Genomic DNA, 18,927 nt, shown 5'->3' on the forward strand with positions numbered 1-18,927 from the left:
GCAGCAGCAGCAGCCGCAGCAGCAGCGGCAGCCGGATCCGAGCCGTGGGAGAGCGCAGCGTCCCCTCCTCCGCCAGCGACACTGTAATATGTCGTCAACATGTTTATTCCATGCTAGGAGACTTGGTGCTGACCTTAATAATCATGGAGGTCATAAAAATACTACATGTATTTGATCTGAGGTGTATTCATAGTTACATCAACTAATTTGAGTAAAACTGAAGTTTCTGTAATGAAAGTTATATTCTAAACCTTACTTTAATCTTAAGAGTTAAAAAAAGTTCTTTGAAACTCCGTCTTGTCAAAATCGGAAATTGTTCTTGTGTTCAGTGAGATATTGATTAAAATCTTACTTTTCAAAGGGGGTGTACTCATTTATGCGAAGCACTGTAGTTTCTTTAAAATATGGGCAATGGGTAATCAAATGAGTAAAACAAAATATTTCTGGAAATCTTGTAGGTTTCAGTAAAAGATGAACAGATACACGAGCTGGGCAAACCACAGATAAAATTGAGAAGACACTAACTGGTAAAAGTGAGTGCGACTCAGGCAAAGGTAGTAGGTGTCTTCTACGGCTCTAATCGTGAAGATCAGAGGTTCTCCGGTAAGAACAGTCAGCTGTCCAATCATCTCTCCAGGTGCTGTCACAAAAATACATGAGTCCTCTCGGCCTGTGACACCTTGATAAATATGGAGGAGACCTGAGAGGACATAGTGGAGTCCAACATCCTGGGAAGAGGTAAGGAAACCTGAGATGTCAAACATATTAGGAACAGTCAAATTTAGACCAGATATGGTCTGGGATAACCAACCTGTTCTCCTTTCCGTGCAATAAAGGTCTCGGCCTTTACATGATGAAGCGACACCTTATTCTCCAGTGAAGATGGATCCTGTTAAAAAAAACACATCATGGGTTATTACTGAGCAAAACATAGACAGATTGGATAGTACTGTTATTATCATTTGTATGGAACTGCTAAATGACCCCAGTTTGGTGGTAGCTTTTGAACACTAAATGGTGGTTATTATATGGCACTAATATTTAGGCATTATGTTACGTGGACAATACTTAGAACCAATGTTTAGGTATGCTTAGACACGGTACGGTTAGCACTGTAAGGAAGAGGTTAATGTCTTCAAGCCTACTGAATCTAAGGCTAGGTGCAGATGAGCTTATTTTTTTCTTATCAGAGAAAATTACATCAATTATGTTCTTCACACTGATCAGGGTTTGATCAAAGTGTGATCAGATGTGATCATAGGATGATCAGAGTGTGATCATAGTGTGATCATAGTGTGATCAGAGGCTGATCACAGTGTGATCATAGGATGTTCAAAGATGTTCATAGGGTGATCAGAGTGTGATCAGAGTGTGATCATAGGGTGATCAGAGTGTGATCAGAGGGTGATCATAGGGTGATCATAGGGTGATCATAGGGTGATCATAGGGTGATCATAGGGTGATCAGAGGGTGATCATAGGGTGATCAGAGGGTGATCATAGGGTGATCAGAGTGTGATCAGAGGGTGATCATAGGGTGATCATAGGGTGATCATAGGGTGATCATAGGGTGATCAGAGGGTGATCAGAGGGTGAGATCATAGGGTGATCATAGGGTGATTATAGGGTGATCATAGGGTGATCATAGGGTGATCAGAGAGTGATCAGAGAGTGATTAGAGAGTGATCAGAAGGTGATCAGAGGGTCATCAGAGGGTCATCAGAGGGTTACCATATAGTGATTGGATTTTATCGGATGTGGAGAAGATGGAAAAATATATTTTCCATCTTCTCCATTGTGTCAGGCTGTGAAAATCAGACCACACTCGAATGTCATCTAAGTTGGTCCAATTTTTTTGACTTGCCTGGCCTAGTGTGATTCAGTAATAGGATGCAACTCGCACATGAATCAGACTTGTACATGGCCTCATAGAATAAAATTGGTCATCTACATTAGCCCTTAGGATGTAGAAGTTCTCAAGAAAACAATAGAATAAAGACCTGATAAAGGGCGTGACTAAACTGGATGTGTCACCTATTGGAAGTAGCAATCCTAAAAGTCAAAAGTGGCTCTTTAGCAAGCCTTGTTATATGACTTAGAACTTATGCCAGATCAGAACCTCAATTTGCAGACACCCTGCTTCGGGGTGATTGACCCTCGTCAGTGCAAAGTATGAGATCTGATTTGGCTGTATGAGAAGCTACAGTGGGGTCTCAAGGGAAAACGTTTCTCTTTACAGAGAATGACACACCAATCTGGCTGGCAGTGAGGAGTTTTATAGCTGCAATGCTCCTCTGGGAAATATGCAAATTATCTTTTCAGGGAGGAAGGACATGAATTCTATTGCCACCTATTAGAAGTAGCAATCCTAAAAGTCAAAAGTGACCCTTTAACGCCTTGTCATATGACTTAGGATTTATACCACATCAGAACTTCAATTTCTAGACACAAGGCTCGTTAAAGGGTCACTTTTGACTTTTAGGATTGCTACTCCCAATAGGTAGCACTAGAATTAGTCTCCTTCCACCCTGAAGAGACAATTTGAATATTTCCCAGAGGAAAATTGTAGCTATAAGTCTCCTCACTGGCAGCCAGAGTGCTGTGTCAGTCTCCGCAAGGAGAAACATTTTCCCTTGAAACTGGATAGACACAGAAAGTGCAATTACTTAATTTGTAAGTATCAATTTTGTTCTATGCTTTCATGCATGAACTGCCTAAACTTATGCACAGAATGCCGGTATTCACGAAGCCAATAAATATACGAACACTCCGGGATCTCCCTGGAGATTGGAAATAATACACCTTTGTATTTCTTATATTCTCACCAGCCGTAATCTAAATCTTAGAGATTTCCAAATCATTGTAAGAGCCCTTGTAAAAGCACAGTGTGTATGGTATACTTAGTGTTTAGTTTGGTTGGCGCAGTGTATATGATGCACTTAGACAGTGTTTAGTTTGGTTGGCACAGTGTATATGATGCACTTAGTGTTTAGTATGGCTGGCACAGTGTAGATGATATACTTAGACACTGTAGTATGGTTGGCGTACTATATGAAACAAAAAATAAATACATGTCACCTCAAGGTTCATCAGTCTGGCCAGCTGTCTCATTCCATCCTCTAATAGTCTTTTTGTCTTCTCCTCAGACTCCAATTCTGGATCCTCCAGAAAAATCCATAGATTGTATTAAGCATACAATATTTATATATAGTTCACCTACATACCCAACCCACAATATATTTTGGTAGTTCCTTTATTGAACAAAAGAACTTGTGGGCTCCTTAGACAAAGTGCCCCTACTTGCTTCAACCTGTGGGTCACGGAGGCAAAGAGCCCCTGTTAACATTAATCTGTGGGCCCTGGAGGCCAAGAGCCCCTGCTAACATCAATCTGTGGACCCCGAAGGCAAAGAGCATCTGCTAACATTAATCTGTGGGCCCCGGAGTGAAAGAGCCCCTGCTAACATTAATCTGTGGGCCCCGGAGTCAAAGAGCACCTCTAACATTAATCTGTGGGCCCCAGAGGCAAAGAGCCCCTGCTAACATCAATCTGTGGGCCCCGGAGGCAAAGAGCCCCTGTTAACATCAATCTGTGGGCCCCGGAGACAAAGAGCACCTGCTAACATCAATCTGTGGGCCCCGGAGACAAAGAGCCCCTGCTAACATTAATCTGTGGGCCCCGAAGGCAAAGAGCCCCTGCTAACATCAATCTGTGGGCCCCGGAGACAAAGAGCCCCTGCTAACATCAATCTGTGGACCCCAGAGGCAAGGAACCCCTGCTGACATTAATCTGTGGGCCCCGGAGGCAAAGAGCCCCTGTTAACATTAATCTGTGGGCTTCGGAGTCAAAGAGCCCCTGCTAACATCAATCTGTGGGTCCTCAAGGAAAAGAGCCCCTGCTAACATCAATCTGTGGGCCCTCGAGGAAAAGAGCCCCTGCTAACATCAATCTGTGGACCCCAGAGGCAAGGAACCCCTGCTAACATTAATCTGTGGGCCCCAGAGGCAAAGAGCCCCTGTTAACATTAATCTGTGGGCTTCAGAGTCAAAGAGCCCCTGCTAACATCAATCTGAGGGCCCCGGAAGCAAAGAGCCCCTGTTAACATTAACCTTAGAACGCGCAACCATAGAAATCTACCATAGAAAACAAGTAACCTAGGAGGCCTTCGAGGCCCCAGGTATGCGTTCTAGGGTTAATCTGTGGGCTCCGGAGACAAAGATCCCCTAGTAGTGTCATGTCCAATCATTATTATTATGTTTCAGATCCCAAAAGCAAACTTTTACCACATTAGGTGAAGATGTAGGCGTCTGTAGCATATGACTTTGCTCCAGTTCACAGTCCAGAGATCGCCAAAAGCCTATAGAAGACATCAGACTAGCATTAGAAAAAAAGACTGGTGAACTCTACAGAAGTGTTTACCTAGAAAATGTGAAAACATAATAAGAAAACAAGATCAGAAGGCTCCAATTAGAATTAAAACAAATGTGCCTTCAATTCTTGATTATTTTCATGTTCCAAAAACAAAAAGTTGTTATAGAATCCGGCAAAGGACATAGGGGTTATCCTTCTACTCGAGAATGACTGACAGATGGAGCTTATACAAGATGTACAACTTTACAATCTTTATGATTTCTTTATATATTGTTAGTTGCAATATGAAACAAACAAGGAGTAAAAGGAAGGAGGCGATTAAAGCATGCTGTGATGGGGCATTCTTATTTGGCAAAATGTTTTTGTTTAGTGTACCTATAAAACACATGACTGAAAAGATTAGGGAGAATCAAGAAGATGGGGGATGTGACTACTCAGCTATCTTTATTTGTCATGCAGTGTTCGGCTTTGCACTTGTAGCGCCCCACGCTGGCCTCAGTGGTTACTCGACACCGGACCAGTGATTTTGTGGGGTTGCTGTGACTGGCCTGACCCAGCTCCGTGGCCCCGTCGGCTACATGTAAAGGACAAACGAATGGGTGTCCGGTGTAAAGGGGGATGGAAGGAGGGTGAAGGGTCCCTGGGAAGCGTGTCACTGGGTGCCGCGGTGATGGGGGTAATGCCTCCTCCGCAGTGGACCCTTCCTACGACTTTTCCTCTTCCAGGAGCGGTGTTGGATGGGAATGGGGCATGCTTTGCAGCACCACCCGTGGTGCGTGACCAGGAATTAGCCGCCGCTGTGAGATGTTGCTCTCCTCCGGGGCTGATGTTAACGCTGCCCAGATAGGCCAGCTCCCCACAGGTGGAGCGAGCCCCAGGAAGGAGGAGGGCGATAGGGACGGCTGTCGGCGATGAAGCGCGGGGCGGCAGCGCCGGCAATAACAAGGACAACACCAGGGCTGCGGTTCAAAGTTATTTTTACTCACAGTTCTTAAAGGTCCCCGGAGGTGCTGCTTTCCGCTGCCATGGATGGGCTCCAGCCGGTCCCAGGTGAATCAGAGGCAATCACTGGTGTCTGTGGAAATGTGTGAGACCTTCCTCCTTGCACTGACTCGCAAATTCCCGTGGCCTGAAGCAACTTCGGGACTCCACTGTCCATGTTAAGTGCCTTTCCCGTATGCAGTTGACGCGGGTTCTCGCCGTGGGGTCTGGCTGTAAACCCGACCCCGGATCCTATATGTCACTGTGCTCTAGGAAAGTGGGTGGTGGGCGATGGGACATGGGAAATCCCCAACCCCTGCAGATTTGTTAGAGTCCGTGAAGATTTCCCCAACCGAGGGTTCTGCACCCCGACTGCGCTGACACTGTGGAAGCGGTTAAGCTCCCCACCAGCTGCCATGTCTCCTCTGCCTCACCATATCCACCGGTCGCCTCTTTCTCTCGCCCTCTTCCAGTCTGGCCGGTCATAGCTATAGAAGCTCTGTGAAGCACTCTCTATAGTAGCCATGGTACTACAAGTCCTATGATGTTCTGGCACTCTCTATTCCTTCCCCGAGATAGCTCCTAAGCACACATCCCAGTCGGTCCCCCTGAGGGGAGCTGAGTGTAGCACTCCCCCCAGGGGACCTGTTGTTCCTTCACTGTCTCAGACTGTTCTGAACTGGAAACTGTTAGTGTTTCTCTTCCTCACTCAGTGCCCCCACCCTTGGGATGACTCTTAGTGGCTGTTTGCTGGTTAACCTGGAATCCCCAGACTGTCCAGCTTCCTGTGTAAGTGGTGACTCATAGCGAGATGTTTTGTAAGGGAAAAAACAACACCAGTGATTAACTCCATCACCCGAGTCCAAGCATTGCACCCCAAATGAAATGCAATGCCCTGTGGAGACTGAGCCTCAGGTGCACCACACACTCGCTGGGTGTCATGGGGGTGTCGGACTCTGTTCACACCGCAGAATCTGACAAGCAACATAAACTCTCTTAGTTCTACAGCGTGTCATTTGCGTCGGTTTTGTTTTGCTTCACTGCTCTCTAGTACAGCAGGAGTTAATTCCTGCTGGCTTGTGAACTGTTTCTAGGAGCTTAGGCTGCTAATGACCATTCACAGCCACCTTCACCCTTTATAAGGTTTTGGATCTGGTTGCTGGTCGCCGGATATAGCTTCAACGTTGCTCCTGCGTATTGGTCCTTATTGTTGTGATCCAGAGCTTGGTGACCTGTTATGTGCTCTGGAAATATCCCCGTTGTTAGTTTATTTACTTTCTGTGTTTATTTCCTCCTGGGTTCGTATTTTCTCTCTCTTGTGTCTGGTTGGAGTGTGCATGCGTTTTGGTTCTTTCCCTTCTCAGCGTTATTTGTGCAGTTTGCTTCTCCAAACCCGGCCGTCTCCTGGGGTTGGGGGAGAGGGGGTGTAATATCAGGGCTCAGACAGGAGTTAGGGACACGCTGGGGGCCCAGACCTACCTACCATCAAGTTTACCTCTGGGATAAGGGACAGCTTAGTGTGCCTAGTTTAAGGGTCAGCTTAGCGGCCCATCTTCTGTTACCCTGATTTCACGTGACATTACTAATGGAAAAGCATATGATGGTATTGAAAACCTATCACAAGAAAATATGGGCAACATCAGGAATGATCTCCACAAATAAGTGGCCTTTTAGAAGGGTTCCCCTGTTAAAACAATGTTAAGGGAGCAATGGTTACAAAAGAACTTCAGCCAATGTTCAAACCTGGTCTTCCTGAAGAAGGAGATTTGCAACTTGCCAGTGATGGAGGTCTCCGACCAGTTGGTGATGGCATAGAGGTGCTTTCCTCATCTACTTTAAACAAAAAAAGTGGTTATCTTATATGTGAAAATATAAAAATGTCAATGTTTTATGGCTGGTCACACATTTCGCATTTAGAAAATAGCAGGTGCATGAAGGAATATTCCATCGTGTGGAAAAGTAATTTTCAAAGATGGTGTTTTAAGATATGCTATTGATGATCACTTGGTAGTTCACAGCTTGAAGGTATCTTGATCCATCACAACATGGAACCTGCCATTATTACTACAACGTGATTCTATCCTCCTCCAATTTTACCTTGAAGGGAAATCCTAACTTTACCTTCAACGTGCGTCATACTTCTAGTAAAACGAGGTCTTGCAGGTCGAGCAGTACCTGATTTATCTTGAAGGTCCTGATCATAGAAAGACACCTCCTGGTTACATTTTTTAGCCATTACCCTTACCAAATCCATATAATTGAAAGATAATGGTTCTTACATGCTGGAATAGCTCAATAGTCAGTCCTAGATAATGATGGAGAGCAAGGAATGTGACTCTTTGCAGCCGAAGAGCAATAATCTGTAGAGACAGAAAGGCACAATTGGCATACTGAAGCATAGTCATTTTGGAATAAGAGTTATGGACCAGCGTGGAACGATCTATGATGTCATTATAACTTTCGAGTGAGAAAGACATGACTGTCAAAAGATCCAGGTAGCAGGTGATTTTGCAATCTCTGTGGTTGGGGATCCATTTCTGAGACCCTCATATTTTGGATGAAATGGGATCCTATACTGGCACTTTGGAGGGCACTCGGAGATGAGGTGGTCACGAATGAATGTAACATAGATAACAGAAGGTGGAAAAGCTTCCCATAAATTTTAATGATGAGAAATACTGTAACGCTGGCATCTCTGCCCTGCTTCGCTTCATCCATCTATCAGAGACACATATGTACTCACCCCCGCAGCCGCCCACGTGATCTTCCGGCTCCTGATCCAGTCCTTGCTGCGGCTTCCAGCTTCCAGGGACTGCAAACACCAAGTAGGTCTCTCGGCAACACGCCTAAATTGTGCATGTGTGCATTCCCCGCTTCTTGACGTGTCATCAGGAGCACTGTTAAAGTCTCTCCAGACTATAGTTGGAAGGGATTAGATCTTTAAGGCACTCTCCCCTACAGGGAGGTGCCTGAGCAAGTTTAATTCCTAGTCTGTTTGCACATGCTAGTAGTGTTGTCTGGACCCTAATCCTGAATGAATCTGCCCTGTGTACCTGAACCCATCTTGTGACCCTGATCCAGCCTGTTTACCTAAACCCAAACTTCTCCTGCCTGAACGCAAACCTGTCTTGCCTGAACCCAAATCTATCTTGCTTTTACCCCAACCTGTCCTCCCTGAACTTGACCTGTCTGTACCAGCCATCCTGTCTGTATCTGAACCAGATCTTGAGTCCACCCTGTCTAAACCAGCCATCTCATCTGAACAATCACCTGTATCCACCTCGCCTGCTTTCCTGATTCTGCTCAAACTGATGATCCAACTCTGTGTTGCCTGCTGTCAGTCCAGACTTCTCCTGTGGCTCCATCTCTGTCTTGCCTGCTTCTGTTCGGGTCACCTACTGCAGATTCCCCGACTGCATTGGAGTGATAACTGGCAGCTACCTGCAGCATATGTGCCGTCCCCGTGCCAGCAGCCGGGCTGCTCAGATCCGGATCCGCGGTGGCTCGAAGGGTCTCCAGACCTGGGAGTCATGCGGCCATTCAAATGAAGGGGGATATTTACAGGGGATTGTATTTAGAGTTAGGGACGCCACCCGTGGTGTGTGGTAATGTGGAGTACCACCGCTGCAGTTGGGAGTACCCGGGGGCGATGGAGTGCGCAGCCAGGTGTTCGAATCCTCCACGGGTAGGGCGGATGACCCGGAACTCGGTGATGGTATTTGGGGAGTGCCGTTGGGTGCAAAAGGGGGTCACTTGCGTACTCACTCAGTCCATAAAGCTGACACCGACAACTGGATAAAACAAAGTTCTGGATACCGCTGCCGCTAAGGGGAGCTAATTCGGGTCCCGTCCCCAGTGGTGCTGCCTGGTGACCCATGATCTGCCTCATGGCACTAAGTTTACTTCTCTGTTGGTCCCCGTAGTATGGAACTAGTCATGTCCCGCTCCCCACTATGGCTAAGTGTGGGAGCTTGCTCTCAGGGTTCACGCTTGGGATTTTCTGGACCGCTTGAGTGGAAAGTCCTATTCCCCTAGTTGCACTAGTACCCCGATTCTGGTGCGGGTGGAGAGCGGATCTTGAAGGCTCCGTTCTCATCGGGTAAATTGTCAGGTTGCCTGAAGCTACTCCCTGACCTAGGGTCCACGTACCCCGTCGTGCCCCAGTCCCAGCCCGGTGATGGTGCAAGGCCGCCGGCTGTCCTCCTCGACAGTTCCGTGCCCCTTACCACGATGCCCTCCGGGGGTCCAGCTCCCTCTAGGCCTAGACCACCGTCTGCCACCTAGGTAACTGCTCCGGAGCCCTGCTCCTGACCTCTCTCCTTCACTTCCAAACTACAACTCACTACTCCTGACACTTCTGACCTCCCCTAACCAACCCCCCAAGTGGGCGTCGCTATTCCACTCAGGCCGTCCACTGGTGTGTCTGGTGGGTGTGGTGCAGAGTGTACCTAGGATTTTGATTAGCTGATGTAGGCAACACAATACAGTTGGGGATCCATAACCAAGAAGGATGTGGATATTGGACGGGAGGGCAGGTTGTGCAATACTCTGTGATGACCTGATAGTCCAGGGGCGTCACACACAAACCTAACCTCATCACCAGAGGTTCTAGAGAAGACCAGATAGTCGCTTAATCACACCCCTTCAGGCTAAGCCCGTGCTCCATGACCCAACAAATACACATCCCCGTCCCGGCCATAATGGTCACTGTCGCAGCTGTACACAATCTCTGCCTCTTACTTTACGAACAGAGGAGTAGTGAAGCCTCAGAAGTGGAATCTCCACCTATCAAACTGAATGTCTCATATTGGAATTTTCCTTTAAAAGGGTTCTAATGACTCACCGCCTCATTACGGTATATGGACATTATCATTCTGCATGGGACCGCCCTCTATGAACCAGTATGGAGAGCAGCTCTTTATTGGTGGTTCCTTTATCGGTAGACTTGAGCTGTCCTTATTTTAAACAGATGGCTATTCAACAGGCTGGCTGTGGCTTCAAAGTTTGACAGAAAATTGTTACAAAAAAAATCAAATGTTTTACAAAAATAATAATTGGTCCTTTCTGACAAAAACATAGGACATATCAACATCACACCAATCGCAGGTTAATTTTCTTGTCCTCTAAGAACCAATTAATATGGTTGGACACATCTAAACCCTGGGGTTGTGTGCCAGGACCGTTACAAAAAAGATATCCCATAGACATTTATCACTAATATTAATATATGTAACCCGATGTAAAAAAAAGGTATAGTGGAAGCATTTACCAACCTGAACAGTTCTGATGAGGCTTTGGGGATACGCCTTGAAGACAGCACAAAATGCCTCAACAGGAAGGCGCAGTACCGTGCTTTTCTCTACCGCCTTCGCAGTCACTGTACGGTATGGCCTCTGGTGACCCTACAAGAGGAGAGGAGACAGGATTTTTTTTAGGATATACCCCAATTTGAAATAAAATACTGAGACATGTCAACAATAGAACTGACCATTCCAAAAAGAGATAATTGAGGTGAATGACCAACTGTTGTAATGCTAAAGGCCCTGTCACACACAGAGATAAATCTGTGGCAGATCTGTGGTTGCAGTGAAATTGTGGACAATCAGTGCCAGGTTTGTGGCTGTGTACAAATGGAACAATATGTCCATGATTTCACTGCAACCACATATCTGCCAAAGATTTATCTCTGTGTGTGACAAGGCCTTAAGGCGGGCTTTGCACACTCCGACATCGCAGGTGCGATGTCGGTGGGGTCAAATTGAAAATGACGTACTTCCGGCATCGTATGCGACATCGTAGTGTGTAAAGGTTCGATGATACGATTAACGAGCGCAAAAGTGTCGTAATCGTATCATCGGTGCAGCGTCGGCGTAATCCATAATTACGCTGACGCGACGGTCCGATGTTGTTTCTCGCTACTGCGGCAGCACACATCGCTGTGTGTGACGTCGCAGGAGCGAGCAACATCTCCTACCGGCGTCACCGCGGCTTCCGTAGGATATGCGGAAGGAAGGAGGTGGGCGAGATGTTTACATCCAGCTCATCTCCGCCCCACCGCTCCTTTTGGCCGCCTGCCGTGTGATGTCGCTGTGACGCCGCACGACCCGCCCCCTTAATAAGGAGGCGGGTCGCCGGCCAGAGCGACGTCCCAGGACACGTGAGTCCATGTGAAGCTGCAGTAGCGATAATGTTCGCTACGGCAGCTATCACAAGGATATCGCTGCTGCGACGGGGGCGGGGACTATCGCGCTCGGCATCGCAGCATCGGCTTGCGATGTCGCAGCGTGCAAAGTACCCCTCAGTCTTTATAGTCCACCAAAAAAGTATTGATAGAGAATATTGGGAATTGCCCACTTAGTCAATCACTCAGACCCCTGTGACCTGCCTAGGTCAGTGATTGGCAGAGCGAGTATTCTCGTCCACTTCCTGTGTGTCATGACTCAACCAGGAGGCAAAGACAAGGCAAGCATCTTAATGAGCACCATGGAGTAAGGGTGAGTATCATTTTTTTACATATTGGACATGTAGCTAAAAAGTGGAGATTTGCTGTCAAGATATAAGCATAATTTCATACGCATTTCACTTAATTAGTTTTAAAATGTTCCTAACTATTTACTTCTTTTCCTATTGTCTTTTCAGGGAGGAAGGAGACGAACTCTAGTGCCACCTATTGGAAGTAGCAATCCTAAAAGTCAAAAGTGGCTCTTTAATGAGCCTTTTCATATGACTTAGGATTTCTGCCAGATCAGAACCTCAATTTGCAGACAGAGTGTTTCAGGATCATTGTCCCTCGTCAGTGTAAAGTATGATGTCTGATCTGGCTTTATGAGAAGTTAAAGTGGGGTCTAAGGGGAGAACTTTTCTCCTTGCAGAGACTGAAATACCAATCTGGCTGTCAGTGGTGAGGAGAATTATAGCTGCAATGCTCCTCTGGGATATATTAAAATTGTTTCTTCAGGGAGGAAGGAGACGAACTCTAGCGCCACCTATTGGAAGCAGCAATCCTAAAAGTCAAAAGTGACCCTTTAACGAGCCTTTTCATATGACCTAAGATTTATAGGATTTTCCTAAGAGGTTCTGCACTAGACAATCCTGTGCTCACGTACGTACAATGTGCGCTCATACTAAATCTAGTGGAAGTCATTGGGAAAATATTGTAGAGTGATGTGATAAAAGAGGGAAGTACAAGTCTCTCTATACCAGCATTTTTGGTAAAAAACCAAACAAACAAAAAACAACACAACAGCGGTAACACCATCTTACCGTGAGCACATCCAGAATACTGAGTAGACTGTGCACATTGTCACCAGGAGCCACGGACTTCATGTAATGCCTGGTACCGTCCTTTGAGGAAAATAAGGATTTCTTACATTAACCATGAATTGTACCTGATATTATAGGTTTATTGCGTACATGAGACCTGTATAAAATAACTTCTCAAAGTTCCAGAAATAATAATATAAATGGAAATTTGCTTATTTTGGTGGATACACAGCTCCAAATCATCCGCTTTGGTTCACATGGCTTTGAAACTCTCAAATGGCCACTGTACGTTCAGAAAACCCGATTTTATTGCTAGATCGTGTTGTAAGCTGACAATCTACAAGTCAGATTATTTAAAGGGAGCCTGTCACCAGATTACCTTTAAATAATCAAACCCATGACCTTCAGCAGCGCCTGTGCTGCATTCCATAAAGGTGCATATTATCCACTGACTCCCCCTGTAGACCCTTCAAATACCTTTTGAAAATCACCCGCGCTATATGTAAATCTGGACGGTTCGGTCCGATGGGCAGGCTTGCTGCGCCGTCTGTCCCTCCCCTTTGCACTGATAGCCATCCTCTTGTTATGATTGACGTAGATGACGCCTCCTACATCATCCACATAGTCGGGTGAAATCTTGTGCCTGTGCAGAGACATCCACGCCCGGCTCACACAGGCGCACTTTGCTTTGTCCTATTGTGGGCAGAGCCTAATACATAAGTGCGCATGTGCGAAACAGCGTTATATGTCGCCCGGCAACGTGGATAACGTTTTCTACAAATCCAGGCAAAATCTTGAGTGTGCGCAGAGACCTCACCGTTTCATGCCTGTGCATTTATGTATTAGGCTCTGCCCACAGTAGGTAGAGCAAAGAGTGCCTGCGCGAGCTGGTGATGGCTCTGCGCAGGAGCAAGATTTTCCCTAGTTATGCTGATGACGCAGAAGTCGCCATCCCCGTTAATCATAACAAGAGGACGGCAATCAGCGCAGAAAGGAGGTACAGGAGCCACACAAAGGATGCCCTTCGGACTGGACCGATCGGATTTACAAATAGCAGGGGAGAATTTCAAAAGGTTTTTAGGGGGTTTACAAGGGGAGTAAGGGGATAACTTGCATGTTTATGGATAGCTGCGCAAGTGCTGCTGAAGGTGGTAGTTTTGGTTTATACATGAAAAATCTGGTGACAGGTTCCCTTTAAAAAGTAAAGTTGTCCAGCCTCTAAAAATCACTCCAAATTGCAGACTGGGGTGTTGCAAACCATTTCTAGCATAGGGAGCCAGAGTCGGATTGCAGAAACTGGGGTTGGATCGTTGTCTCTCTGCTCTTGCTCTCCTGTCTGACAAACAGGCATAACAGAGAGTTGGGCTTTCAGTTCACGGCAGGCAAGCCATTGGACATTGGCAGAAACAATGCATGTAGGGTAGTAAAAGAAAGCACCTATAGTGCTGGCAGAATGCTGATAAAAAAATGTTGACTGAAAGAGTGGACAAGCAAGTTATAAAATATGAGACTTAAGCGGGCTTTACACGCTGCGATCTCGCTAGCGAGATCGCAAGCGATTGTACCCGCCCCCGTTGGTTGTGCGACACAGGCAAATCGCTGCCCATCGTGCATAACCTCACTTACCCCCGTCACACGGACTTACCTGTCCTGCGACGTCGCTCTGGCTGGCGATCCGCCTCCTTTCTAAGGGGGCGGGTCGTGCTGCGTCATAGCGACGTCACACGGCAGCCATTCAATAGAAGCGGAGGGGCGGAGATGAGTGGGATGTAAATATCCCGCCCACCTCCTTCCTTCCGCATAGCCGGTGGAGGCAGGTAAGGAGATGTTCCTCGCTCCTGCGGTGTCACACACAGCAATGTGTGCTGCCGCAGGAACGAGGAACAACGTCGCTAACGATTTTTTGTTTTAGGACGACCTCTTTGCGGCAAACGATTTTTGCCACTTTTGAGATCGTTTTAGGTCACACATAACTGTTACACGCTACGATATCGTTAATGACGCCGGATGTGCGTCACAAACAACGTGACCCCGACGATAATTCATTACCGATATCGTAGCGTGTAAAGCCCGCTTTAGTATGTGGTATACCCTGTGTGCCGGGAGGGAAATGAGGGAAATCCTAAGCAAAATGTCCTTGAATTTTCAAATAATCATACAGAATAAGTTACACGGTGGATGACGAACCATAGACTTTATGCCGGTATGCCAAGAATAAGTGAAATCTTACTGGATCAGTGAGTGAAAGCTCCAGTCTGCCTTCCAGGACTATGTAAATGCTGGAGTCAGGCTGCCCAGGGCAGAAGACCAAATGTCCGGCTTCATAATATTCAGAAACCACATGTTGACACAATGACAAGAAGAGAGGTCTCTCAAAGTGTCCCAGCACCCTAGACAAGAGGACGGAAGCAGGAGGGGAAGAAGATATGACAGATGGTTATGTAGGAAGAAATATAAATAACTTACAAGGTTCCTGGGCACAGAGATAACGTAGACGCAGCAACAAGTGGACCAGAGAACACACCAACCATGGCTACCGACATCTCACCGAATACTTTTCAGCATGTAAAGCACTTCAGGGGGCAAAGTCGGAGGCTCCGATTCAGGAGGGTGACTGAGAAGCGGGTTGGGTGTAGGCTCTTGGTGATGTGGTGCGGTGGGAGCCTGTTCCCACGCTCGACGTCGTATCCTGCAATGAACGACCTTATAGACAATCATTTTATTCTTACATGGTGACATTGCAGAGAATCTCTCATGTTCTTCACCTTTGTTTTATGCTCAGCACTTTCTTCCTTTTCTTACTCTGCCAATAAATAGAGAAATTATTATTATTGGTTCCGACTTTCTGGCATTAATTAGAAAATGTCCACTGTAAAAGCATCAAAACCATAATTATATAAGGTAGGCATTGAAGGTAGATTAATGGGGCTTAGTGGTTAGGTTGCAACACCGAGGTCCTAAGCTCTATAGGATTCTTCTATGTTCCCCAAAAAATTCCAAATAGGGTTTTTATGGACTTAAAGGCATTATCCCACCAACAACATTTATCACCTATCCCCAGAATAGGTCACAATTATATGGTTAGTGAAGATACGGCTGCTGGAACCCTCAACAATATTGAGAATAAGGGTCCAATTCCCCTTTGTGAATGGTGCAATAGTGTAAATGCAGGACTACTGTTTAATTTACCATCTAGGAGAGTGCACTAATGTATTCACTTACAGCATTTTGTAACCCCTGGCATTAACGTAACTATAGTCCAATGGGCACGGTACAAAATTTGGAACTGCCCCTTCACTGTATGTTCGTCAGATGAATGGGTCCTTGTAGTGTTCCAAATCCTATAAAGGGGTAAATGGTATAAAATGGTATATATGAGCCCCCATCCTGTTTTATGTGTTCCCCATCCTGGGCCCCATTTTGGTATATATGTCCCCATCCTGGGATATATCTCCCCATCCTGGTAAATATGTCCCCATCCTGGCATTAATGTCCCCATCCTGGCATTAATGTCCCCATCCTGGCATATATGCCCTCCATTTGGGCTATTAATGACCCCATCCTGGCATTAATGTCCCCATTCTGGTATTAATGTCCCCATCCTGGCATAAATGTCTTCTTCCTGGCATTAATGTCTCCATCCTGGCATTAATGTCCCCATTCTGGTATATATGCCCTCCATTTGGGCTATTAATGTCCCCATTCTGGTATTAATGTCCCCATCCTGGCATAAATGTCCCCATCCTGGCATAAATGTCTCCATCCTGGCATAAATGTCTCCATCCTGGCATTAATGTCTCCATCCTGGCATTAATGTCTCCATCCTGGCATTAATGTCCCCATTCTGGTATATATGCCCTCCATTCGGATTACACTGTATGTCCCCATCCTGAGTTAAAATTTGACTCTCTATTAACAAACGTCCCACTGGGTTGCGTCCAATGTAACTGGGCCGGTGAATCCCAATGCAACCCAGTCCAACGTTACAGCACATACCATGACAGTCACCTTCCCTTCCTTTCATTCCCGCATCTGGTCTACTCAGGAGTCCCATGTTGACTGTGTAAAGTTTTGCACGTGTGGACGTCTAGTAGGACACTACTCGGTTGGTTGACCATGTCACATACCAGTAAAGGTTAATTCACATGCCAGTAAAGGTTAACACGGTACCTTGACGGTTAAGGGGTCTGGTCACTAAACTCCTGCACCAGTAGAAGTCACCAGGTACCTTGATGGTTAAGAGGGCTGAATGTAAGGAATCCATCCTCTGGCCCCTATAGACTGGAGCCACTCCATTTGAGAATCAGCCTCCAATCACAACAACGTTCACACCATCTATCTCCGTCCTCTCTTGAGAATCACGCTATCTTCCCTTCTGTCTCCTTTGCCACAAACCATCTACTGTATGCAATATTTACGACTGACGGACTATACATCTGTCATACTCACTCACTAGGCCTTTACTGATTCTTTCCAGAATGAACCATCCTTTCCCTGTCAGCTGACTTCTCCCAGAGTGGGCTTGTCCAACACTTAACTGTTTCTGTTCCTGTGGTCTATTGCTGGGCAGACTTAACCTTTTACCTACATTATACATCTTACATTTTTAATATACACACATTATATTATACATTCCTTTAAACACTGCTATACATAACTCTGCTTAACATGTTAATTTTACAATACTTATAACACTATGCATATTATATATATTGCTCTATCACATCATACACTACACACATTACAGCACATCACAATATTCAATATTTACAAAAGAAGGAGGACATTACACAACAAAAGACAACACATTTGTGTCTTCAGTGGTAGGAACGCGACCTCCATTGTCCACCACTTTTACATTGGCGTTGGGGTCGGCAGGCCCATTTGAGACCTCGATTACAGAAATGGTTAGGCCCCCGACCCCTGGTCTCCTGATCTTTGGGGGTGCAATCACTGATCCAAGCCGTCAACCCCCATTGATCATAGGTTTATCATCTATATATATATTCACAGTGTATATATTACCTATATGCTGTGGAAATGTGGCCATGTGATAACTGTTGCTAGATAACTAGATAAGCTCAGATCTGAGGGAGTCAGACCTTCGCTGACCATAGCAAACCAATGGCAGTTTTATTACCTTGTGAGGACTCTTCTGTGTCAGCGTTCTCTGAGATTCAGGAATTTGAGGTTCTGTAAATAAATCACATAACATGCACATAATGAATGTTCTATGGCCCACAATAAGACATAAAATATAAAAGCAGCTCCAGCACCCGCCTGTAATGCATACAGACACCCAGAGCTGCTCATGAAGCCAGCCACGTCTGCAATTTGCCCCTGCAAATGTTCTGATTTCCAATATAGCTGTCTGGATCTGGCATAAAACTGAAAAGTACTAAATTGTGTTCAATTGAAAGGGTAACGGTCATTTAATTTTCTATATATCAATAGTACATGTGAAAATAAGAAGCTTTGTAAAATATCTTATTAGAGAAATCTGATTTTATGTCCTCTGGACTGATCATTCATTCTAAAAATACTCAATTCATAGGTAAAATCTGTCTTCAGTGAATATAGACTTTCAAATTACTGAGATTGGAGGTGGCAGTAAGTGCTCATAAAGTTCTATGGAGAAATGTAACTGTCATTTCAGGAGAACTTGCAGCAAAATGTCTGTGTCTGCCTCTAGCTCCTCCCTTCTCATTTCAGGAGAACTTGCAGCAGAATGTCTGTGTTTGCCTCCAGCTTCCTCCCTCCTCATTTTAGGAGAATGTGCAGCAGAATGTCAGTGTCTGCCTCCAGATCCTCCCTCTCATTTCAGGAGAGCTTGCAGCAGAATCTCAGTGTCTGCCTCCAGCTCCTCCTTTCTCATTTCAGGAGAGCTTGCAGCAGAATCTCAGTGTCTGCCTCCAGCTCCTCCTTTTTCATTTCAGGAGAACTTGCAGCAGAATGTCTGTGTCTGCCTCCAGCTCCTCCTTTCTCATTTCAGGAGAGCTTGCAGCAGAATCTCAGTGTCTGCCTCTAGCTCCTCCTTTCTCATTTCAGGAGAACTTGCAGCAGAATGTCTGTGTCTGCCTCCAGCTCCTCCCTCCTCATTTTAGGAGAACTTGCAGCAGAATGTCTGTCTGCTTCTAGTTCCTCCCTCCTTCCTTCTCCACAGAATTTAAAAAACACCAACTGCTATCTATCTCAGTAATGGGAAATTCTGTATTCACTAAAGATATATTTTATAGGTAGCCATGTTTCTCTGAAAATAAGAGTGTCATATTTTTTGCTCCGAAAGATGTGCTAGGTCTTATTTTCAGGGGAT

The 18,927-nt window shown here is 45.8% G+C and overlaps 1 protein-coding gene across 2 annotated transcripts in view; it reads right to left on the reverse strand.

The window, feature by feature from the left end:
* LOC142304195 (patatin-like phospholipase domain-containing protein 6) overlaps positions 1–18,927 on the reverse strand; it is a 104,313-nt gene that overhangs the window by 73,579 nt on the left and 11,807 nt on the right. For both annotated transcript variants that reach the window (XM_075346341.1, XM_075346342.1), the window contains exons 4-16: positions 17,755–17,807; positions 15,380–15,417; positions 15,163–15,303; positions 14,845–15,004; positions 12,615–12,695; positions 10,625–10,753; positions 7,631–7,711; positions 7,473–7,545; positions 7,095–7,181; positions 4,283–4,356; positions 3,078–3,161; positions 812–889; positions 526–728 (exon numbers count right to left, since the gene is read on the reverse strand). In XM_075346341.1, the coding sequence (XP_075202456.1) occupies positions 526–728; positions 812–889; positions 3,078–3,161; positions 4,283–4,356; positions 7,095–7,181; positions 7,473–7,545; positions 7,631–7,711; positions 10,625–10,753; positions 12,615–12,695; positions 14,845–15,004; positions 15,163–15,303; positions 15,380–15,417; positions 17,755–17,807 (1,282 nt within the window). The remainder of the gene's footprint in view (positions 1–525; positions 729–811; positions 890–3,077; positions 3,162–4,282; positions 4,357–7,094; positions 7,182–7,472; positions 7,546–7,630; positions 7,712–10,624; positions 10,754–12,614; positions 12,696–14,844; positions 15,005–15,162; positions 15,304–15,379; positions 15,418–17,754; positions 17,808–18,927) is intronic.

This window comes from Anomaloglossus baeobatrachus, chromosome 4, assembly GCF_048569485.1.
Source record: "Anomaloglossus baeobatrachus isolate aAnoBae1 chromosome 4, aAnoBae1.hap1, whole genome shotgun sequence".
NCBI classification, from domain to species: domain Eukaryota; kingdom Metazoa; phylum Chordata; class Amphibia; order Anura; family Aromobatidae; genus Anomaloglossus; species Anomaloglossus baeobatrachus.